The sequence below is a fragment of the Sus scrofa genome, chromosome 9 (assembly GCF_000003025.6).
Source record: "Sus scrofa isolate TJ Tabasco breed Duroc chromosome 9, Sscrofa11.1, whole genome shotgun sequence".
Classification (NCBI taxonomy): domain Eukaryota; kingdom Metazoa; phylum Chordata; class Mammalia; order Artiodactyla; family Suidae; genus Sus; species Sus scrofa.
In genome coordinates this window covers 105240413-105265529 of record NC_010451.4, presented here as the reverse complement: position 1 = coordinate 105265529, position 25117 = coordinate 105240413, and the positions used below count along the sequence as shown (strand labels likewise).

Below are 25117 nucleotides of genomic sequence, written 5' to 3'. Positions count from 1 at the left end.
GCGTTTGCAACCTAGACCACAGCTCACAGCAACGCCAGATCCTTAACCCACTGAGCGAGGCTGGGGATGGAACCCTCAACCTCATGGTTCCTAGTCAGGTTCGTTAACCACTGTGCCATGATGGGAACTCCATAAAATAAATATTTCAGAGCAGCTATTCTGATCAGTTAAAACTACAGATGATGGAGTTCCTGTTGTGGCTCAGCAGGTAAAGAACCCCGAGATAGTGTCTCTGAGGATGTGGGTTTGATCTCTGGCTTTGGTCAATGGTTTAAGGATCCATTGTAGGGGTAAGCTGCAGTGTAGGCTGTGTATGAGGCTTGGATGCAACCCCTAGCCTGGGAACTTCCATATGCCCCTGGATGGCCTTAAAAAGAAAAAAAAAGAAAAAAAGCGCAGTTGAGATTAAATGGTCAGGATGAATCTCTTTCAGAAATATAATTATTTAAATGAACAAGGGACCTCTGCAGTTATTTTTCTCACAGTCATCTTGATTAGGAAACATGATGCGTGAGTTTGGAGTCAGCTAGGCCTAAATTTGAATCATTGCTGGGTAAACCTCTTCAGGACTGTTTCCTCTTCGTAAGATGGAGAAAGAACTCCTTTGGTGGGTTGTTGAATTAAACTGTTACCTATGGTATTTACAGAGCTGGGCTTTGATTCGTGTGCAAACACTTAATTCAACCTTCCATGCTATTTGCATCGTTTCCTTCATCACACTCGAGCAATCCTCTGGGGTAAAGGTGAGAAATAAGATGACTTTTCCAAGGTCACACAGCTATTGAAGGACCCAGGTTTCCCAGCTCTTGGTCCTGTGCCCTTTACACACTCGCCGGAGAGGAGGGAGCGGCGCTCATGGGGATGCAAGGATGTAGAGGAGCAAAGGGGGAAAAGAGGCCGCGCGAGGAGAGGTGGTGTGAGACCCATGGAGGCGCTGGCCCAGGAAAGGCGCATGGAGAGGCGGGCAGCGCGTCGGGCCGGGGTAGGTAGAGGGGCTATGGCTCGTGGCCCTATGCCGGGGAGAGGAAGGAGGCCTGGGCCAAACGCGGGGGCGCAGGAGCCGAAGGCCCAGACGGCGGCGGGGGCGGGAGCAGCGGTGGACGTGGGGGGGGGTCATTTTCGCCCAGGTGAGTCAGGCGGGTGGGTGCAGGTGGGTACGGGTGGCGCGGGAGGGACAGCGCGGAGGGTCTGGACCCCACCGGGTGGGTGGGGGCGGGGCGGGGGCGGGGCCGGCTGGGGGCGGGTCTTGCTGGGCCCCCAGCTGGAGCGGCAGCTGCGGCGGCGGCGCAGGCGCGGTCCCCGCCTCCTCCTGGCCGGCAGAACGAGTGGTGGCTGCATCCCGGCTCGGCTCCCGCGTCGCCGCCGCCGACGCCGCTGCCGCCGCGAAGCCCCCTCCCCGCTTCCGCTGCGTCGCGATGAGCTCCCGGAAAGGTGAGTGGCCCGTGGCGTCCTCTCTTCCCTGCCACGCGGCCCCTGAGGCCGGTCTGCCCGACCGTTAATGTGTGTCTTCTCTTTCCTCAGTGCTGGCCATTCAGGCCCGAAAGCGGAGGCCGAAAAGAGAGAAACATCCGAAAAAGTGAGTCCACGCTGCGCTAGTCTCCGGACCCCCGCCCCTGCCCGGTCGGGGGTAGCCCGCGGCCGCGCAGGGGAAAGTTGCTCGGGTCCCCGGGGCGGGCGAGCGGGCGGGCTGATCCCCCGGGACGCCGGCGCTCGCCTCCAGCGCGCCCCGCGGGCTGCCCGGGGGGAGGGGCTGACGGTCGGGGGAGGGGCGCGCTGGCCCGCGGCCAGCCCGCTGAGCATCCCGGACCCTCGGCCCCTTGGGTCCCAAGGCACAGGGGGCTGACGGACGAGGAGGCGCCGGGCGTGCGCAACGTCCCCGGCTCGCCGAGCTGTCCCGGGGGTCGCGGGCCTTCCTGGGAGGGGCGGTGGCGTCTGCAGGCCGGGCCCGGCCCCGCCGCGCCGAGTGCCGGCGTGAGGCTGCGGCGTTGCTCCCACCTGGCCACCTGGGCCCTAGAGGAAGAGGAACGGAGTGTGAGAAAGAGTGTGTGTGTGTTGGGTGTCTCCTCCTCTTCCTCCCCGGCCCCCACCTTTCGGCCTTTCAGCTGAAAACCCGAGCTGGTTGTCAAGTGGTTTGCCTCGGGCGTGTTCCTGGCTCGAGTTCAGCTCCGAGACCTGTGCGTTTCGGCGCTTGGGTTTTTTTCCGAAACTTTCTGCCCGGGCCGAGCGTGCCTTCACTGCGCGGCGGCTGCGCCCGGGTCTCCGGCTGCGCGGGACCGGTGGGCGTGTGCGCGGGCGGTCCTCGGCGCGGCTGCCCAGCCCCTCATTGTGCTGGGAGGCGACGAACGGGGTGGTGATATTTAAAACGTGCCAGCCGCCAGCCACCCCCAGCCTGGCCGCGGACCGGAGTGGGAGCGCCCGGCGCTCGGGAAGTCTTTCCTGGAGAGCTGCTTCGGGACCGCGGAGCGCCGCCGTGTCTCTCCCTTTCTTTCCTGGTTTTGAAGAATCTATCAGCGTTCAACATCTTTACTCCTTCTCCCAGATTTGTGGCTTCCCTCTTCCATTTGAGCAAGAAATACCCTGTGTTAAATTTGCTACTATAGGGATAGCCCATCATCATCTTTAAATAAAATCACGAAATATTTCTTGTTTGTTTTCTTTAGGGGACGAACCTGCAGCCTTCCTAGGCTTTTCCCCTTCCTATTAGCCTTGATTTCTGCTTAGCGAATTTCACACCCATTGGTGGCGTCTATGAAAACTGCCTAAGTCTTTACTATTAATGTAATGTATCGTGATAGGATTTTTGTTCATTCAAACCGGAATATAACTTGAAAGTATGTTCAGCATTTCACAAAATGTCGTAGCAACATCATAATGCCTTAAAAAAAAAAAAAAGAAAGAAAAACCTACTAGAGCGAGGAAGAAGTACTTATTAAGGACTTAAGGAACTGGTGGGTAAAAATTGGGTATTACATTCTCGAAACGTTAAATAGCAATGGATATTTGATAGTTTTAGATGCTTTAAAAATTAATGCTCTCAATCAGAACCTTACATTAGGCATTTCTTTTGGTGAACGACGGAAAGCCCATAAGTAAGGACTGTAATGTTTAGGATCCTGAGTGTTGGGTTTGGAGCACAACTTTCAACTCAAAGAGTTTATTCCTGCATAGCCCCTTTTTTTTTTTTCAGAAAAGTTAATAGAAGTTGAAAAAGACATGCTGGGAGTTACCCTTGTGGCGCAGCGGAAATGAATCCGGCTAGTATCCATGAGAATGCAGGTTCAGTCAGTGGGTTGGGGATTCTGCGTTGCGGTGAGCTGTGGTGTAGGTCACAGACACGCTCGTATTCTGCGTTGCTGTGGCGTAGCCCAGCAACTACAGCTCCAATTTGACCCCTAGCCTGGGAACTTCCATATGCCGTGGGTGCAGCCCTAAAAAGACACCCCCCCAAAAAAAGAAAAATGCATGCCTTTTTTTTTTTTTTTTGTCTTTTTTGCTATTTCTTGGGCCGCTCCTGCGGCACGTGGAGGTTCCCAGGCTAGGGGTCCAATCGGAGCTGTAGCCACCGGCCTACGCCAGAGCCACAGCAACGCGGGATCCGAGCCGCGTCTGCAACCTACACCACACAGCTCACGGCAACGCCGGACCGTTAACCCACTGAGCGAGGGCAGGGACCGAACCCCCAACCTCATGGCTCCTAGTCGGATTCGTTAACCACTGCGCCACGACGGGAACTCCAAAAATGCATGCCTTTAATTTTGGTGATGGCTGTTTGTGTGCAGAGATGGGTATATGTGTGTGTGTGTTTTGTAAACATGTATGTAAAATGTAGAAAAATCGTTAAGTCAACAGGTGTTTCATATTTCAGGGTATGACTTTCCTAATGACCTAGAGCCTTTTTTGGTGTGCTGTTGTTTGGATTTATGTAGTATGTTTATAAAGAATTAGCATATAGGGAGTTCCCATCAGGGCTCAGCAGTAGTTAACCCAGCTAATATCCATGAGGATGCATGTTCCATGCCTTGCTCAGTGGGCTAAGGATCCAGTGTTGCTTCAAGCTGCAGTGTAGGTCACAGATGTGGCTTAGAACCAGCATTGCTGTAGCCCTAGCTTGGGAACTTCCATATGTCACAGGTGGAGCCCTAAAAAGCAAAAAAAAAAAAAAAGTGCATATCCACAATATTCAACTTTTACTCTCACAGGCTAATTTGTTGTTGTTTTCCCTTATCTATTGTAATCATGTGACTAGATTTGAGGGATGACGCCTCAGCCAGTGACTAAATGAACTGGCCAGTCTGTAAGGACTAGATAGCTGTGTTACATAAAGTGTTTGATTGAGGCAGTGTCATTTTTCTTTTTCTTTTTTTCTTTTTATGGCTGCACTTGCAGCATATAGAAGTTCCAAGGCTAGGGGTTGAATTGGAGCTGGAGCCGAGGCCTATGCTACAGCTTGTGGCAATGCCAGATCCTCAATCCACTGAGCAAGGCCAGGGATCAAACCTGCATCCTCACAGACACCATGTTGGGTTCCTAACCTGCTGAGCCACAGTGAGAACTCGAAGACGTGAGAACTCGAAGACGTGTTTTTTTAAAGGGGTGTTTGATGTGTTTGATTTATTTACATATTCAACAAGTATTTGCATGCTCTTCCTAGGAAAGAGTAGTAGAGTTTTGAACAAGACAAGCAAACTTCTAATAAAGCTTACATTTTATGGGGGTTTGGGGAACCCTAAAGCAAAAGGGAGAAAATGAAGATGAGAACCATAAGTATAGTGGTAGATGATATTTGAAAACTGCTAGTCAATTTGCTGCTTGCTTTTCATGCATTTGTCCCTTGTGACAATTCTCTGAGGTAGGCATTGTTGTTCTAACCACTTTACAAATGAAATGGGCACAGCCTGAGTAATTACCATGTCCAGCTGTTACGTTGAATCTAGTTAGGCTGGGACCAGAATCCACACTCATCTCTCTCAGGAGGTGATATTTGAACAGAAGTTAGAATAAGAAGATGAGATGGAAGTGTGGCAAATGGGTTAGGAATGTTGGGGAAACCCAAAGGTTATGGTGGCTAGAGTGCTGCCCAAGAGGATGGTGAGGGGAGAGGAGTCAGAATGAGTAGGGCCTGCCCTTGTAAACTATTGGGGGCAGAGGGATTAGAGTGACAGGATCTGATTCCTGTTTTAAAAAGAGTACTGGTTGGGGGTGGAGGGAAGTGTGGACCAAGGGAGGAGTAGACACTGGCTTTCCTCGCTTATGGAGCTGGCCTTCCATGGTGACTTGGTGTGGACGCATGGAGTGCCACTAGTGAGAAGTGGTCATGTAGGGACTTTAGGATACTGGTAGCCTCAGAGGTATTCCTCATTTTATAGACCGGCCTGACAGAGGATAAGGTCACATCATTAGCTTAGTTTGGATCAGAATTCAGGTCTCCTGATGCTCAGTGTTTTTGCTTTTTGATTAATTCTCCAGAGGAGGAAAGGGAGTAATAGATCTAATTTTAAACTATATTAATATCATGAGTGACAAACTTGAATTATATGACTACATGAGCCTGGCTTGATGTAATAGGATATACTTTTGTCATTATCTACTTGTGTATGCAAGTGGCACTTCATTTTAATTCACTTCAGTTCTGTGAGCTTTTATGTACTGAGCCAGTTCTTATAGACTGCTTTTTTAGAACACTAGAATTTGTAGTTGTCAGAGATTAGATTAAGATTTCTCTATTTAACTGAGATTATTACATGTCAGATTGTTCTAGTGAGTTTAATTTGCTAATTATCAATTATGCTGCTTTGTGAGTAAAAGGCAGCAAGGAGGGGAACTACAGTGTCATTTCAAACATGAATCTTAAAAATTAGCTAAATCACATGGCTTGGGATAGATTTTTGCTTTGGAGCATGTGGATATATACAAAAATTTAAAAAGATTTTTATTTATTGATTTTCTCTAACTTTTATTGAGAGGTAATTCACATACTGTAAAATTTATTTTTAAAAATTTATGTATGTATTTTTAAATTGAATTAAATTTTATTTTATTTTATTTTTTGTTTTAGTCACCATTGGCATGTGGAAGTTCCTAGGCCAGGGATTGAACCCCTGCCACAGCAGTAACCAGGGCCACAGTAGTGACAATACCAGATCCTCAACCCGCTGAGCCACCAGGGAACTCCAAACTTTTTTTTTTTTTTTTTTTTTTTTTTTTGTCTTTTGTCTTTTGTTGTTGTTGTTGCTATTTCTTGGGCCACTCCCGCGGCATATGGAGGCTCCCAGGCCAGGGGTTGAATCGGAGCTGTAGCCACCGGCCTACGCCAGAGCCACAGCAACGCGGGATCTGAGCCGCGTCTGCAACCTACACCACAGCTCACGGCAACGCCGGATCGTTAACCCACTGAGCAAGGCCAGGGACCGAACCCGCAACCTCATGGTTCCTAGTCGGATTCGTTAACCACTGTGCCACGACGGGAACTCCAAAACATTTATTTTTTAAAGTGTATAATTTGCTATTTTTTTCAGTATATTCACAAAGTTGTGCAACTATTGTCTAATTCCAGAAGCCCCATATTTGTTGAGCAGTCACTCCCCATTCTTCCCTGTCCCCAGCAATCAATTTATTTTCTTTCTGTTTAAACTTGCCTATTCTGGGTATTTTATATAAATTTAATTATAACAATATATGGTCTCTTGTCTGATTTTTTTTTTCACTTAGCATAATATTTTCAAGGTTCATCCATTTTGTAGTATGTATTGGTACTTCATTCCTTTATATTGCCAAGTAACCTCTTACTGTGTTGATACACTACATTTCAGTTATCTAATCATCCATTGATGAACATTTGGGTTTTTTTATACTTTTCGGCTTTAGGTTACATTTATTTTTATTTTTATTTATTTATTTTTTCTAACATTCCTATGTGTTATGTAGTACACATTTCTTTGTTTTTCAAAATATCTTATGTTCACTATTGCTAGAAGTACATTTCTTTTTAAATTTAAGTGTATCTTTATTTGATACTACCTTTTAAAAATTGTAGTTAATTTAGGAGTTCCCGTCGTGGCACAGTGGTTAACGAATCCAACTAGGAACCGTGAGGTTTCGGGTTCAATCCCTGGCCTTGCTCAGTGGGTTAAGGATCCGGCGTTGCCGTGAGCTGTGGTGTGGGTCACAGACGTGGCTTGGATCCCGCGTTGCTGTGGCTGTGGCATAGGCCCGTGGCTACAGCTCCGATTCGACCCCTAGCCTGAGAACCTCCATGTGCTGCTGGAGCGGCTCAAGAAAAGGCAAAAAGACCAAAAAAAAAAAAAAAAAGAAAAAATTTGTAGTTAATTTACAATGTTGTGTCAGTTTCTGCTGTAGAGCAGAGTAATGCAGTAATACATATATATGTATATATATATTCTTTTTAAAAAAATAATTATTTTCCGTCATGATCTATCCTAGGAGATTGGGTATAGTTCCCTGTGCTATACAGTAAGACCTTATTGTTTATCCATAATAAACGTAATAGTTTGTGGAAGTTGCACTTGTGGCTCATTAGTGATGAGCCTGACTGGTATCCATGAGGATGTGAGTTTGATCCCTGGCCTTAGTGGGTTAAAACATCTGGTATTACTGTCAGCTGTGGTGTAGATCATAGATGTGGGTTGGATCTGGCGTTTCTGTAGCTGTGGTATAGGCCGGCAGCTGCAAATCTGGTTAGACCTCTAGGCTGGGAACTTCCATATGCTGTGGGTTCAGCCCTAAAAGCTGAATAAATAAATGAATGTAATAGTTTGCATCTACTAACCCCAAACTCCCAGTCCTTCCCACCTCCCCCTTGGCAACCACAAGTCTATTCTCTATGTCTGTGAGTCTGTTTCTGTTTTGTAGATAGGTTCATTTGTGTCATATTTTATTGTGTTTTGTCATTGTTTTTGCTTTTTAGGGCCACACCTGCAGCATATGGAGGTTCCCAGGCTAGGGATCGAAACAGAGCTACAGCTGCCAGCCTACACCACAGCCACAGCAACATCAGATCTGAGCCGCATCTGTGACTTACACACAGCTCACAGCAACGCCAGATCCTTAACCCACTGAGTGAGGCCAGGGATCGAACCCGTAACCTCATGGTTCCTAGTGGGATTTGTTTCCACTGCACCATGACAGGAACTCCTGTGCCATATTTTAGATTCCACATACAAGTGAATCATGTTGTAGTTGTCTTTCTCTTTCTGACTTATTTTATTTAGTGTGATAATCTCTAGGTCCATCCATGTTGCTGCAAATGCCATTATTTCATTCTTTTTTCCTTTTTTTTTTCTTTTTTTCTTTTTAGAACCACACCTGCGGCATATGGAAGTTCTCAGGCTAGGGGTTGTTGAATCGGAGCTATAGCCATTGGCCTTTGCCACAGCCACAGCAACGTGGGATCTGAGCCTTGTCTACAGCCTATACCATAGCTCACGGCAATGCCGGATCCCTGACCCACTGAGCGAGGCCAGGGATTGAATCCGAATCCTCATGGATTCTAGTCAGATTCGTTTTTGCTGCGTCATGAAGGGAACTCCCTTGTTCTTTTTCATAGCTGAGTAGTATTCTGTTGTATATATGCATCATTCATATCTTGACATTTCTCTTTTAATGGACATTTAGGTTGTTTCCGTGTTTTGGCTTTTGTGTATAGTGCTGCCATGAACACAGGGGTGCATGTATCTTTTTAAATTATAGTTTTGGGAGTTCTGTTTTGGCTCAAGGGTAACGGACCTGACTAGTATCCATGAGGATGTGGGTTTGATCCCTGGCCTCACTCAGTTTGGCATTGTTGTGAGCTGTGTTGTAGGCTGCAGACTTGGCTTGGACCAGGAGTTGCTATGGCTGTGGCTTAGGCCAGCAGCTGTAGCTCCAGTTTGACTCCTAGCCTGGGAATTTCCATATGCCTCAAGTGCAGCTCTGAAAAGCAAAAAAAAAAAAAAAAAAAAAAAAAAAAAAAAAAAGTCTGGCTATATACCAAGGAGTGGGATTTATAAATTACTTTTTTGACTCCTTTCTTTTTATTTATTTATTTATTTGCCTCCACCTGTGGAATGTGGAAGTTCCTGGGCCAGGGATTAAACCTGTACCACAGCAGCAACCCAGGCCGCTGCTGGATTCTTAACCTGTTGTGCCGCAAAGGAATTCCTTAATTCCTTTTTTTAAATTAAAAATTTTTGTTTTGAAATAATAGGACTCAGAAGAAGTTGCAGAGATACTACAGAGTTCCTTGTGTACCCTTTATCCAGCTCCCCTCCGTGGTGATATCTTACACAACCTTAGAACGTTGTCAAAACTAGGAAATTGACTTTGGCATGATGCTATTAACTCAAGTAAAATGTTACTAGTTTTTACATGATGCTATTTAACTCAAGTAAAATTTTACTAATTTTATAAGTTGTATGTGTATATGTGTGCAGTTCTATCAGGTGTTATCACTTTTATCTCATCACCATGATTAGGTTGTAGAACTTTTTCTTCATCACAAACTCCCTCTTGTTACACCTTTTAAGGATCATGCCTTACCTTTAGCCCTGATTCCTGTTAAGCACAGGTCTGTTATCTATCACTGTAATTTTGTCACTTTGAGGAAGTTGTATAAGTGCGGTTATATAATATGTAACCTTGTGAGATTAGTCGTATTTAGGCAGCATAATGCACTTGAAGCTCATCCATGTTGTTGGGTCTTTCAGTAACTTTTTTACTGCTGAGTAGTATTTTACAGTCTGAATGTACCACAGTTTCATTATCTATTATCCAGTCATCTGATGAAGGACATTTAGAGAGTTTCTAGTTTTTGATTCTTATAAATAATGCTGCTGAATATTCCTGTACAGGGTGTTTTTTTGTTGTTGTTGTTTTTTGTTTTTTTGTAAATGTTTCCATTTCTGTAGATTAAATACCCCAAAGTGTGATTGCTGGAGGACTTTTGTTTATATTTTGACTTTCTAGCAAGTTAGCAACTTGGTCTCTTGGTATCTTGTCTGTCTTTCTTTTTCGCTTTTCATAAAATCTGTGATCTGTATGTACACTGTTGGTAATGGGATTCTGTGTTCTTTGGTCTCTTGATTTTCTATTGGCAGGTGGACCCAGTAGGTAATTGCTTATCTATTTTCTTATAGTATGTGTGAATCCTGATTGCTGCAGAAAATGATAGACATGGGATTGGTGGCATTGGGTCAGTAAATCACAGGTGAGACAATTTAGGAATGCTGTCATTTATATTTGTTAGATAAGCCTCAACCCTGCCCTGTAGTATAAACTCAAGCTCACAAGCCCATGACTTTGGAATCCCTTGCATGGAAGGTAATCACTTGTTTTTGCCTTCTTGCTTTATTCTATACACTTGTTTATTCAACCGTCATTTTTGCTCACCAGCAATATATGGAGTTTAGGTTGCTGCACATCTTTTCCACACTTGACAATGTCATTCTTTTTAATTTTAGCTATTCTAGCTGTGTATCAATGCCCAATTGTGGTTTTAATTTGCATTTTTGTGAGTGATGGTGTTGGACATCTTTTCCTATGTTTGTTGGTCATTTGAATTTCCTATTTTATGAAGTGCCTGTTTGGTCTTTTGCCCATTTAAAAAATTGGATAGTAAATCTTTTCTTTTAGAAAATTGTGAGTTTTATTGGGATATAATTTACATACCGTACAATTAATCTCCTTAAAGTGTACAGTTCAGTAGTTTTTAGTAGATTCAGAGTTGTGTTAAACTGGATCTTGAAGAGTCAGTAATAACTTGCCAAGTTAATAGGAGGCGGGAGGGTGAGGGCCTCCCAAGCAGAAGCAGCACTGTAATTGGTGTAAATATGTGGAGGTGTAAGTGGATGCTTGTATTTCTGGAATGTCAAGCAGGAAGGTACGGCTGGAGTGCAGGGGGTGGTGAGCATTTAGTGGGCTCATTGCTGTGGGTACAGATTGAGATGTTTAGAAAGGCTACTCTAGCTATTGTGTAGAGAATGGCTTAGAGGCCATTAGGAGGCTGTTGCAGGAGACTTCAGGAGATTGGTGGGTATCAACAGAGAAGTCACTGGATTTAGTGTCCAGTTTATGTGGGAGGAGAGGGGAAGAGTCTAGGATGAATCCCAGGTTTCTGAATTAGCTAAATTTGTGGATGGTGTTGCCAGAGAATGCAGAGCAACTTTGGGAAAAGCTAATGATAGCTTTCATTAGGCAGTTAGTGTCTGGTTAACTTCCAGTTAGAGACTCTGGTCAGTGTTTGTCACTGGAGCACTCTGAGAAAAGCTCCGCTTAGGAGATGCAAATGTTGGGCATAGTTGGTGGCTCTTGGCTGAAGGTGTTGAATGTAAAGAGAGGAAAGCCACAGGTAGAATAAAGGAAGAGCCAGAGAGATGGGAGAATGAGGAGAAAGCTGATTCACAGAAACCAAGGAAATAAAGCATTTCTAGAAGGGAATGGTCATTCTGCAATCTTCAAAAAAAAAAAAAAAAAAAAAATTCAAGTGAAATGAATGCTAATCTTGGCCTTTGACTTGGCAGTTAGGAAATCATTAGCAACTACATTTGGAGGAGTCTCAGCATATTGCTTTTAGACACAGAAAGCCTGTAGCCCTATGAGTGAATGGAATGAGAGTGTAGTCTTTTTTTTTTAAAGACATAGTAGAATAAGCTTGCTGCTTCTCCTCTCCTCCTTTTTTTTTTTTTTTTTTCTTTTTTTCTTTTTTGCTTTCCTGCAGCATTTGGAAGTTGACAGGCTAGGGGTTGAATTGGAGCTGCCAGCCTACACCACAGCCACAGCAATTAGGGATCAAAGCTGTGTCTGTGACCTATACCACAACTCATGGCAATGCCAGATCCTATAACCCACTGAGTGAGGCCAAGGATTGAACCTATGTCTTCATGGATACTAGTCAGGTTTGTAACCCTCTGAGCCCAATGGGAACTCCCTAAATAAGCTTTCTCTGTGTAAAGGAGAGAAGGAGAGAGGGCATGGTTCTTGAGAAGTGGTTTTTGTTTTTTTTTTTCTTTTTCCCCTTGCAAAATGTAATTGAGTAGCAAGGAGCTAGAAGAAAAGGAGAGGTTGAAAATACTGGCAAGAAGGGGTGTTTGAAGCAAAAGCCCTGAGTTGAGAGGGAGGGATGGGATGAGAGCACCCATTTGCTTTTGATAGATGGAGATTGTCTTCTTCCCTCTGAGAAGAGGAAGGCTGTAGGCTGCATGTAGACTGGATTGCTGGAATCCAAATAGCTGGAATCATATAGCACATGATAATTGGCATCATAACCACATTCATTGTCTTTGAAAAATCCAAAAAAGTCAAATGGAGAAATACGCAGCCCCAAGGTTGTGGATCCATGGTAGGTGCTCAGTAAAAGGTGGCTATGGCTATTAGGCCTTGGTTATCGTTCTCTGATTTTTTCCTAAATGGTTTGTTCAGTCTTCTCAACTCTATTGCATTTCTCCATGTACTTGAGTGTTGAGATTTTGACTTCTCTGTTGCCACTTTAGTTCCCTATTGTTTTAATTATTGTAATTCCGAATACATTTTAGGTTTTGGTATGGGAAGGGGACTCCCATATCGCCTGTATGTAGCTTGTCACAATTTTTTTTTTCCCAGAATTTTTGGGCTATTCTTGCATATTTATTTTTAAGATTATATTTCTAAGTTCTTTCTCTAGTTTATTTTTGCTATTTGATGTAAGATAATATTGACTTTGTGGATTAATTTAGGGAAACCTGACAAATCTTGAATTGGAAACACATATAAAAGATTACTTTTTTCTGATTTTAAAAATACTGTGTATCATATCTGGAAACTATAGAAATATATTAAGAAGAAAACAAAAATGACTGAAATTGTTACCAATCAGCAAGATATAGATGGGACCTTGTTTGTATTTTTGTTTTTTTTTCTTCTGTTTTTTTTTTTTTTATCTCTGTGGTTTTTGTCACTTATTCATCTCATATATGAATGATATTGTGTCCTGCTTTCCATATTTAACATTTTGTTGTAAACATCTTTAATATCCTTACACACTTTTCATAACCAATTATTAATGACCGAATAATATTCTAATTTACTTAACTGCTTAATTTGTTTAAATATTTCCTTCTTACTTTTTTTTTTTTAAGGGCTGTATCAGCGCTGTATGAAAGTTCCCAGGCTAGGGGTTGAATCAGGGCTGTGGCTCCCGGCCTACACCACAGCCACAGCAACATGGAATCTGAGCTGTGTCTGTGACCTACACTGTAGCTCACGGCAATGCTGGATCTTCAACCTACTAAGCAGGGCTGGGGATTGAATTTGTGTCCTCATGGATGCTAGTTGGGTTCATTACTGCAGAGCTGCATGGGGAACTCCAGTATTTCTTTATTGCTGGAAAAAGTTTACTGTTTCAGACATTATATTATTTCAGTGAATATCTGTCTGCATTTCAGATTTTCTTTGATTACGTCAAGTCTTAGAAACGGAAATATGGAATCAAAGACAGTAAACTTTTTTAAGACTCCCAGTTTTGGAAAGTGCTTTCAAAGGGGAGTCAGTAGGGCTAGAAGTAGCTAATTAGGGGACACAGAAAGGAAAACAATTAAAAAAAAAAAAGGCAATTAGAAGTTCCTGTTGTGGTTCATCCAGTTAAGGACCCACTGTTTCTGTAAGGATGCGGGTTTGATCCCTGGCCTTGCTCAGTGGATTCAGGATCCAGCATTGTTGCAAGCTTAGGCGTAGGTCCCAAATGTGGCAGAAGTACAGATCTGCTGTTGCTGTGGCGTAGACGTCAGTTGCAGCAGCTCAGATTTGACAGGTGTGGCCATAAAAAGAAAAAAGACAAAGTTTTACTGAAAACATTACACTTAGTGAAGACTAAGAAAATTGGGAGAAGTGTTTGGAGATGGGAAAGATACTTTGTTTTAGGCACCCTGAATTTAAAGTGACAGCCTCAAGGAGGTACATTATTGGGAACTGGTGTGCAGGTGGGAGGCTGAGACTTAAAGTACATCTTTGAGGACAGTTAAGACAGTAAGATCAGCTTTCCGAAGGGAAGCAGATGGAGAGGAGAGGGTTGGGAAACTTAGAAAATGCCTATTGGGCAAAATAAGAGAAAGGAAGCTAAATATAAGTTTAAAGAGGATAAATAAATGGGACAGGGAAGCTTAAGGAGAATGGTTTTTGAGAAAAGTTCATTAGATTCATTAATTTAGTCCGTCACTGATGCCCTTTGTATTTCAGGGGATAGTATTTCTTCTTTCTTTTTTTATATTTTAAATGATTTTTATTTTTTTCTCTTATAGTTGGTTTACAGTGTTCTGCCAGTTTTCTACTGTACAGCAAATGACCCAGTCACACATACATATCTGCATTCTTTTTCTCATATTATCATCCATCATGCTCCATCACAAGTGACTAGACATAGTTCCCAGTGCCATACAGCAGGATCTCATTGCTTATCCATTCCAAATGCAGTAGTTTGCATCTGTTAACCCCAAACTTGCAGTCCATCCCACTCCCTCCCCCTCCCCCTTGGGAACCACAGGTCTGTTCTCCAGGAAGTCCTTGCATTTCTTTTCTGTGGAAAGCTTTATTTGTGCCGTATATAAGATTCCAGATATAAGTGGTATCATATAGTATGTCTTTCTCTTTGTGACTTACTTCACTTAGTATGAGTCTCTAGTTCCAACCATGTTGCTGCACATGGCATTATTTTATTATTTCTTACGGCCAAGTAGTATTCCATTGTGTATATATACCACATCTTCTTAATCCATTCATCTGTCGATGGACATGTAGGTTGTTTCTATGTCTTGGCTATTGTGAATAGTGCTGCAGTGAACATACGGTATGTATCTTGCTGTATCTTTTTCAAGGAAAGTTTTGTCTGGATATATGCCGAAGAGTGGGATTGCTGAGTCACATGTTAGTTCTATGTATAATTTTCTAAGATACCTCCATACTGTTTTCCATAGTGGCTGTACCAACTTACATTCCCACCAACAGTGCAGGAGCGTTCCCTTTTCTCCACACCCTCTCCAGCATTTGCTATTTGTGGACTTATTAATGATGGCCATTCTGACTGGTATGAGGTAGTATCTCATGATAGTTTTGATTTGCATTTCTCTAGTAATCAGGGATGTTGAGCATTTTTTCATGTGCTTGTTGGCCATCTGTATATCTTCTTTGGAGAAATGTCTATTCAAGTTTTTTGCCCATTTTTTCCATTGGGTTGTTGGCTTTTTTGGTGTTGGGTTGTATAAGCTGTTTGTATATTTTAGAGATTAAGCCCTTTTCAGTTGCATCATTTGGAACTATTTTCTCCCATTTCATGGGTTGTCTTTTTTTTTTTTTTTTTAATGATTTCCTTCACTGTGCAAAAACTTATAACCCTGTTGTATTTAAAGTGGAAAAAGTGGCTCTATTCTGGGATAATTGGCTGGTAAAGGCTTGGTGCTAACCATCTGGCCTTTCCCTCATCCACTGTGGTCCTTCCCAAGGCAGCTCCCTGAAACAGAGCTTTAATTCAGGCCTTTATTTCTCCTTTTCTCTTTCAGTGGAGAACTTTTGGTGATGGAGCAATGAGAGGGACTGAAGAAACAGTTACTTGATTAAGGTCCCTATCTATTCCTTGAGCCAGTTTAGAGTATTTGTTTAGACTCCTGGATTCTGATCCAGTGGTTTTTGAAACTACCATTTAGTCTACAGAGAGACAAATCATTCTGAGACTGCTACAAAAGGTAAAGTTTTTAAGCCCCCAAAGAGAGATTATTGTAAGAACCTTATTTTTTAATTCTTCTCTTTATTATCAAAAAAAGAAAATAGGAGTTCCCGTCGTGGCGCAGTGGTTAACGAATCCGACTAGGAACCATGAGGTTGCGGGTTCGATCCCTGCCCTTGCTCAGTGGGTTAACGATCCGGCGTTGCCGTGAGCTGTGGTGTAGGTTGCAGATGCGGCTCGGATCTTGCGTTGCTGTGGCTCTGGCGTAGGCCGGCGGCTACAGCTCCGATTCGACCCCTAGCCTGGGAACCTCCATATGCCGCGGGAGCGGCCCAAGAAATAGCAACAGCAACAACAACAACAACAACAAAAGACAAAAAAAAAAAAAAAAAAAAAAAGAAAATATATTCTTTTTCTCTGAATGGAGACTTTTTTTTTGCTTTTTAGGGGTGCACCTGTGGCATATGGAGGCTCCCAGGCTAGGGTTCGAATCCGAGCTGCAGCTGCCGGCCTACACCACAGCCACAGTAACTAACACCAGATCTGAGCCAAGTCTGTGACCTACACCACAGCTCACAGCAACACCGGATCCTTAACCATTGAGCGAGGCCAGGGATTGAACATGCAGTCTTCATGGTTCTTAGTTGGATTCGATTCCACTATGCCACAAAGAGAACTCCTGAGACAATTCTCGCATAGGCCTGGACTGTTTTATCAAGTGCATCTATGATAGGAGTTGCTTTTTTTTTTTTTTTTTTTTTTTTGTCTTTTTGCCTTTTCTAGGGCCGCTCCCGCAGCATATGGAGGTTCCCAGGCTAGGGGTCTAATCGGAGCTGTAGCCACCAGCCTATGCCAGAGCCACAGCAACGCTGGATCCGAGCTGCGTCTGCGACCTACACCACAGCTCACAGCAACGCTGGATCCTTAACCCACTGAGCAAGGCCAGGGATTGAACCTGCAACCTCATGGTTCCTAGTCGGATTCGTTAACCACTGAGCCATGATGGGAACTCCAGGAGTTGCTTTATGTAGAAGATTTTTTTCTGCAATCAGACAGTTTTGAAAAAGGTATGGCTGTATTTTCTATCTTAGGTTTAAAAACTTGGTTTTGTTTTTCAGCAGCTACAAGGCTGAGGCTTTGCTTTGCATATCCTTTATATTACTGTTAACCCTGTAGGTTAACAGTAATAGCAGATCTGTTCTCCTCTTCCCCTTACCTCCACTTATGCCTGCTACCTGCAGTGTCTTTACGATCCAGTTAATGGACACTTGAGGATATGTTTACCTTTTAGAGGATACTGGGCTTTTTAGCTTTGCTCTTAAAGTTTGAATCCCATTACTTTGTGTGGGCATAGATTATCTTACTTCCCCAACTTACCGGAGAAGAGGTGATAGTTTCCCATTTTCCCAAAGTCTGGTTAGTCTTTGAATATTCTTCACTAAGGCTGATACTGCTGTCAGAGGCAGCTGACTAGGGTTCAAGTTTTGAAGGCATCACTTTTCTCAGTGGTGTTAGATGAGTTATTTAATTGTTTTAAGTCTGAATTTTTTCATCTGAAAATAGCTAATAACATCTCTCAGAGACGAAATATGGGGATTAAGTAAGATTCTGTGTGGCACATAATAAACACTCAAGTGGCAGGTATTAGTTATTTTAGGGTGTTTCAGTTGTATTTTAGGATTTTTTATAGTAGGGAAAAGGGAAACTATGGAAGTAGATAAAATTTTCTTATGCATCTGCCCATGAACATATTTTTATTTATTTTGGCCACCTTAAATCTTTGTTTTTCTCAATAATAACTACTAGAAGTTAGTGATAGTAGATATATTGTGTCAGTGTAGATCCTTATAGTGAATTAGAGCAACGAAATTATGAACCACGAAATCTAAAAATCATGAAGGAGATATTCATTGTTCAGAGCAGGTCATCTCTATCTTAGTCTATAATTTGAAACCGGAATATTCTAAAGGAACAGGGAGGAGACTGACATGCGATAAAAGAAATGGGTCATTCTTGGGAGTTCCCATCGTGGCACAGTGGTTAACGAATTTGACTGGGAACCATGAGGTTGTGGGTTCGATCCCTGGCCTTGCTCAGTGGGTTAAGGATCTTGTGTTGCTGTGAGCTGGGGTGTAGGTCATAGATCTGGCGTGGCTGTGGCTGTGGCTTAGACCCCTAGCCTGGGAACCCCCGTGTGCCGCACGTGCAGCCCTAGAAAAGACAAAAAAAAAAAAAAAAAAAAAGTCATTCTTGTAGTAGCTTTAATTTATTTATTTATTTACTTCTATTTTTTATTTTTTTGTCTTTTTGCCTTTTTGCCTTTTCTAGGGCTGCTTCCCACAACATATGGAGGCTTCCAGGCTAGGGATATAATCAGAGCTGTGGAGGCCCGCCTGTGCTAGAGCCACAGCAACACGGGATCCAAGCTGCGTCTTTGACCTATACCACAGCTCACGGCAACGCCGGATCGTTAACCCACTGAGCAATAGCAGGGATCGAACCCGCAACCTCATGGTTCCTAGTCGGATTCGTTAACCACTGCGCCACGACGGGAGCTCCCAGAATTGGGAATTTTTAAAGCCTGGGGGAAGTTGCTTGTGAACAGCAGATTAAAGAAATAAGATTAGTAATAGCAGACATCTACTGAACTTTCACTGCATGTTGGGCACCATGCCAGATGTTGGACACATTCCATTTAATCCTCATAATGACTCTAAGAGGTAAAGTAATGGAAAGATTATTGTAAAATGAGGGGGGTTTTAAAAATAATTTAAAAATTATTATATATCATATTATATATGGCAAAAGTGAGTCTGAGAAATTGCCTCTTAGTTCAGGTCAAATGGCTTATATTGAGAGGTGACCTACAGAGCCTACACTCTTAAGCGTTGGTTTTTTTTTTTTTTTTCTTTAATGGAGATACAGTTGAGCTTTCACTGTTAGTTTTGAGGGCAGTGTGTTGGTGTTGGTCATGTGTGAGATAAGTATATTCGTTTTCTTTCTTAGTTGTATTAATTATTTATTACTGTACAACAAATTGCCTTAAAACATAGTGGCTTAATTGTCAGGATGTACATGTTAAATATCTTACAGTTTTATCTGTCAATTATGCCTTAATAAAGCTGGGGAAAAAAAAAAACAACTCAACAAACCATGATGCCTTAATACAACAAATATCGTTGCGTAGTTTTCTGAGGGTTAGGAATTCAGGAGCAGCATAGCTGGGTGGTTCTGCTTCTGGCTCAGGTTTCAGTCATTTGAAGGCTTGGCTGGGGCTGAAGGAGCTGCTTCCAAGTTGGCTTGCTTACATGGTGGTTGGCAAGAAGCCTTGCTTCCTTGCTGTGTGGACCTCTCCTTGAGTGTCCTCACAACATGTCAGCTGGCTTCATCCAGACTGTGTAGCCGAGAGAACAAGGAGGATGCTGCAGTGCTTTTAATGACCTACTCTGGGAAGTCTCACACCTGTCACTTGTGCCACATTTTATTTGTTAGAAGTGAGGTACTTGAAATTGAAACACAATTGAAAATAAATAAAACTATCAGAAAAAAAAAAGTGAGTTACTGAGGGGAGAGTTAGGTTTTGGCTCCCCCCCATCCCCCTGCTTGGAAAATCTTTTTCTTTTTTTTCTTTTTAGGGCTGCAGCTGTGGCATGTGGAAGTTCCCAGGCAAGGGGTTGAATTGGAGCGGTAGCTGCTGGGCTATACCACAGCCACAGCAACACAGGATCTAAGTTGCGTCTGAGACCTATACCACAACTCACGGATCTTTAACCCACTAATCGAGGCCAGGGATCAAACCCATGTCCTCATGCATACTAGTCAGGTTCATTAACCACAGAGCCACGACAGGAACTCCAGGTTCTGTCCTTTGAAGAGAGTCGTATTAAATAATTTGCGAACTACTTTTTAAAACCACCCTACAGGTCAGGTACACTGAGGAGGAAAGGCACTCAGTGAGGAGTCAGAAGACTTGGATTCCAGCCATTTCTATTACTTGCTGCCACGTCTGCTGAGGATGTGGTTTATCTTCCTTGAATGTCTGTCCCTTCTAGTAAAACGGGTCATAGCACTGCAGTCTTATGCACAGTGTGTCCTAAAGGTGATAGCAAATACACAGCAGCTGTGATGAGCTCTCTGCACCTCAGAGTATTGTGGGCTTTGGTAATAGATGTGGCTTCTTGTCCTGGCACTGCTGCTTAGTAGCTGTATAATCTTTTTTTTTTTTTGTCTTTTTTGTCATTTCTTGGGCTGCTCCCGTGGCATATGGAGGTTCCCAGGCTAGGGGTCTAATCGGAGCTGTAGCTGCTAGCCTACACCAGAGCCGCAGCAACGCGGGATCCGAGCTGCATCTGCGCCTACACCACAGCTCATGGCAATGCCGGATCGTTAACCCACTGAGCAAGGCCAGGCATCGAACCCGCAACTTCATGGTTCCTAGTCGGATTCGTTAACCACTGCGCCACGACGGGAACTCCTGTGTAATCTTGAGCATTTTGTTTAACCCATTGGTGCCTCAGTTTCCTCATTAATGAAATGGGATTAATTAAGCTATCTATCTCATGGTGTTACTGTGAAGGTTAAATAAGAATTCATGTGATATATTTAGTATGATACCTGCTCTAATTTAGGCCAGGAATTACTTAACAAATAGTAACTTTAGGAGTTCACGTCGTGGCACAGTGGTTAACGAATCCGACCAGGAGCCATGAAGTTGCGGGTTCGATCCCTGGCCTTGCTCAGTGGGTTAACGATCCGGCGTTGCCCTGAGCTGTGGTGTAGGTTGCAGACAAGGCTCGGATCCCGCGTTGCTGTGGCTCTGGCGTAGGCCGGCAGCTACAGCTCTGATTAGACCCCTAGCTTGGGAACCTCCATATGCCGAGGGAATGGCCCTAGCCTAGAAAAGGGAAAAAGACCAAAAAAAAAAAACAAAAAAAAAACTTTGAAACTCTTCCCTTTCTACTTGTGTCCGTTCTGTTATTTCCTTGGGTTTTACCCAGTACTTGGCTTTAGAACTTTCACTTGGAAATTTATGAAGAATCCCTGATTATACAGGATATTAAAGTATGATTATAATTTAATGCTGCTATTAATATCCCCTCCCCCTTCATATGTTACTTCATATGTTCTTGGCAAGCTCAAGTATATTTCTTTAAATAAAATCCTTTTGAAAAATTTATCACCTGATTGTACAGAAATGATTTGGTTAGAAAATACTTTAAACTATTTTGTACCACATACCGACTAGATAAGATTTCGAAGTAATTGTAGTCTCATTACTATTAACATGTTACATGTCATTTGTGTGGGCCAATTTGAAAATGTTTTCATTTTCTTTTTTTGGTCTTTTTGCCTTTTTTAGGGCTGCTCCCATGGCATATGGAGGTTCCCAGGCTAGGGGTCTAATTGGAGCTGTAGCTTCTGGCCTATGCCAGAACCACAGCAAAGCTAGATCCCAGCCATGTCTGCGACCTGCACCACAGCAATGGGGGATCCTTAACCCACTGAGCGAGGCCAGGGATCGAACCCGAAACCTTGTGGTTCTTAGTCAGATTCGTTAACCATTGAGCCACAACGAGAACTCTGTTTTCATTTTCTAAACTTTGTTTTTTTCAAGGGAAATTTCCAGATATGATATAATTGTATCTTTTCATGAATAACTGAGACCTGTGAAATGTCTTTTTAGTGGTAGTTTAGGATTCATTATGCAAATTATCACATACGACTTTTCTTTTTTGGGGGCGCCTCACCCTTGGCATATGGAAGGAAGTTCCCAGGCTAGACGTTGATTTGGAGCTGCAGCTGCCGGCCTACACCACAGCCACATCAACCCAGGATCCAAGCCACTTCTGTGACCTATACTGCATCTCACGGCAACACTGGATCCTTAACCCACTGAGTGGGGCCAGGGATTGAACCTGAATCTTAATGGATACTAGTCAGATTTGTTATCACTGAGCCACAACAGAAACTCCCACATATGAATTTTCCTAACAGTGGTTCATAAACTATTGTAAATGACATGCATATTACTTTTTCTAATTGAAACCTGAGTTTTTGTTATAGTAAAATATCTACATCATAAGCCATTTTAACCGTTTTTAATTGTGCATCTCCAGAACTTTTTTATTATCCTAAATTGAAACTCTGTAACCCTTGAGAAGCCAAGATTTTATTAAACATTTTTCACTAGGTGCTGTTAAGAAAACTATTTGATTTTTTTAATTTTTAAAATGAGGTAAGGAGTTCCCATTGTGGCGCAGTGGAAACAAATCTGAGTAGGAACCATGAGGTTGTGGGTTCAATCCCTGGCCTCACTCATTGGGTTAAGGATCCGGCATTGCCGTGAGCTGTGGTGTAGCTTGCAAGTGGGGCTCGGATCTGGTATTGCTGTGGCCGTGGCTGTGGCCGGCAGCTGTAGCTACAGTTGGACCCCTAGCCTGGGAACCTCCATAAGCTGCAGGTGTGGCCCTAAAAAGCAAAAAAAAAAAAAAAAAAAGATTTATTGCACTGCTGTTTGCTGCAGTACAAAAATACAAATGGACTCTACCTACATAGAGTATTGTTAAAGTATAATTTTAGTAAAATATCTCTTTGGAGGTCTCTTTACGTGCACCCCAGTGTTCATAGCAGTACTGTTTCCAGTAGTCAAGAAATGGAAGCCACCCACGTGCTCATTAGCAGATGATTGGACTTAAGAAGGTATGTTACATACATACAATGAACTATTACTCATCCCTGAAAATGTTGCCAAAGGTGCAGTCCATTAAAAAATTTTTTTTTTGCCATTTGCAGCAGCATGGATGGACCTAGAGAATATTCTTAGTGAAGTAAGTCAGGCAGAGAAAGATAAATATTATATGGTATCATTTATGTATAGAATCTAAAAAAAATTATACCAATGAGGAGTTCCTGTTGTGGCTCAGTGGGTTAAGAACCCAACATAGTGTCCATGAGGATGTGGGTTCAATCTCTGGCCTTGCTCAGTGAGTTAAGGATCTGCAAGCTATAGGGTAGGTTGCTGATGTAGCTCAGATCTGGTGTTGCTATGACTGTGGTGTATGCCTGCAGCTGCAGATTGGATTCATCCCCTAGGCCAGGAACTTCCATATACCACAGATGTGGCTGTAAAAAGCAACACTAATATAAAATAAAAACAGTACAAATGAATGTATGTACAAAACAGAAACAGATTCGCAGACACAGGAAACATTTATGGTTACAAAAGAGGAAAGGATGGGGGATAAATTGGTAGTATGAGATTAACAGATAAAACCACTATATGTAAAATAGATAAGCAGCAGGGATTTATAGTATAACATAGCAAACCATAGTCATTATCTTATAATAACCAATAATAGGAAATACCTGAAAAAATATTTTTTTGTTGTATGCTGAAACTAACACAATGTAGTAAATGATTTATACTTCACTAAAGCAAAGGAAAAAAAAATACCGTTGACCTTTGAACAACATGGATTTGAACTGTGCCAGTTTGTTATTGCAGTTTATTTCACTAAATACACACCAGAGGACTACACCGTCCATGGTTGGTTGATTTGAGGATATGGAGGATCTATGGATATGGAGGTCTGACTGTCTGTAAGTTATATGCAAATTTTTGAGCCCTTAACCCCTGCATTGTTCAAAGGCTAACTGTAGTTTATACATAGTCACTTGTTTATTGTGGTAAAAAAACCACTATAAATTTATCATCTTAACCATTTTTGTGTACACTCCATAAATGTTAGTTAATAACTATATGCGCCGTGCGTAACAATGCACATTGCATAACACAACTCTGTAACTTTTTCATTTTACAAAACTGAAACTCTTTACTCATTAAACAACTCCTCACCCTACTCTGGGCACCCATCATGTACTTTCTGTTTTTGAGAGTTTGACAACGTTAGCTACCTTATATACATGGAATTCTGTAATATTTGTCTTTTTGTGACTGACTTGTTTCACTCAGTATAATGTCCTGAGGGTTCATCCGTTATAACATGTGACAAGATTTCCTTCTTTTTAAAGTCTGAATGATACTCCATTGTATTTATACACATTCATTTAAAAGCTAATCTTTTTCATAGCTAAGTAACTGAAAATTTTACATAAATTTTATAGTTCTGGGGTTATATGCAATACTTTTTTCCCCTTGTAGACTTTTAACTTTTCAGTAAGTCCTTGATGTTTAGGAAGTGGAAAACTTATATCCACAAATGCGTGGTGCCCTTTGAATTCTGTAATCAACAAAGTGCACTATATAATACGGAGGAGCAAAGATTTGAAGGTCCTGCAGTACCTGTAGTTATGGAATGGAGTCTGGCTTTTGTATTGTTTTTAATAGTACCTTTATTGACCTTTCATGCAACAATTGTTTGAGTGCTTTGTTTTTGCTGTTTTTGCCAGCTGCTGGTCAGAGGTAACCAGAAGGAGCTATTTTCCACTTGAAAGAGAATTGTGTGATAATTGGAGTGACTGAGAATTCTTCACTTTCCAGGACAATTAGGTTTTGCAGTTGAGAATTTTATAGATGAAGTTGAGAGTGGTTTAAAGCTAATGAAGAGGTTGAAATAGTTCTTGATGAAATACTTATTTCCAGAATGTTGTAAGGTTTTGAGAACCCTAGTAAAAGCATTCAAGGTGATTATTTTGTAGGAGTTATCCTAGGAAGTTTCTTCAGCCTTTAATACAGTAAATACTTTTAGAGAAAGACTTACATGTTACTTCCCAGCTGGGAGGTGGTAGGTTGCAGGTGGTAAACAAAGAAAGGGAGAAGTTAAGTTTCATTTTTGTTTTAGTAGGTGGAGAAAGGGAAGTATGTAACAATTTTGAAGCAGTGCTTTCCATCAGAACTTTGTGTGTTGATGGAGATCTTCTGTATCTATGCTGCCCAGTGAAGTAGCCATAAGCTGGCTCTTGAGCGCTTGAGATGTGTGGCATGTTTAACTGAGGAACTGAAGTTTTAATTTTAATTAAAATTAATTTAAATTTCAGTGTCACAAATGGCTAGTGGGTGTGTTATTGGACAGGATAGAGAATTTAGGCCCATGTGGTCACAGACAATGTCTGTTTCAGACACTTGTTTCTTGCCAAACTTTGTATTCCAAAATTGTTGCTTTCTTCATGCATAAAATATTTCTGAGTGAATAAATGAATGTTAAAAAAGTTTTCATCCTTTAAAAGATATGGTGTTTCACGGAGTTCCTGTCATGGCGCAGCGGAAGCGAATCTGACTAGGAACCACGGGATTTCGGGTTCGATTCTTGGCCTCGCTCAGTGGGTTAAGAATCCACCGTTGCCGTGAGCTGTGGTGTAGGTTGCAGATGCAGCTCAGATTCCGAGTTTCTGTGGCTGTGGTGTAGGCTAGCAGCTACAGCTCTGATTAGACCCCTAGTCTGGGAACCTCCATATGCCTCCAGGGTGCAACCCTAG

The 25117-nt window shown here is 42.5% G+C and overlaps 1 protein-coding gene across 13 annotated transcripts in view; it reads left to right on the top strand.

The window, feature by feature from the left end:
• Positions 841-25117, top strand: part of SRPK2 (SRSF protein kinase 2) — a 255140-nt gene continuing 230863 nt past the window's right edge. For 3 of the 13 annotated variants that reach the window (XM_021102582.1, XM_021102581.1, XM_021102578.1), the window contains exons 1-2: positions 938-982; positions 1522-1576. In XM_021102582.1, coding sequence (XP_020958241.1) covers positions 953-982; positions 1522-1576 — 85 coding nt within the window. In that variant the 5' untranslated portion in view covers positions 938-952. Of the gene's footprint in view, positions 983-1261; positions 1432-1521; positions 1577-22613; positions 23282-25117 lie in introns of those variants that run through there. The other 10 variants (XM_021102580.1, XM_021102577.1, XM_021102587.1 and 7 more) reach the window with 8 other exon arrangements.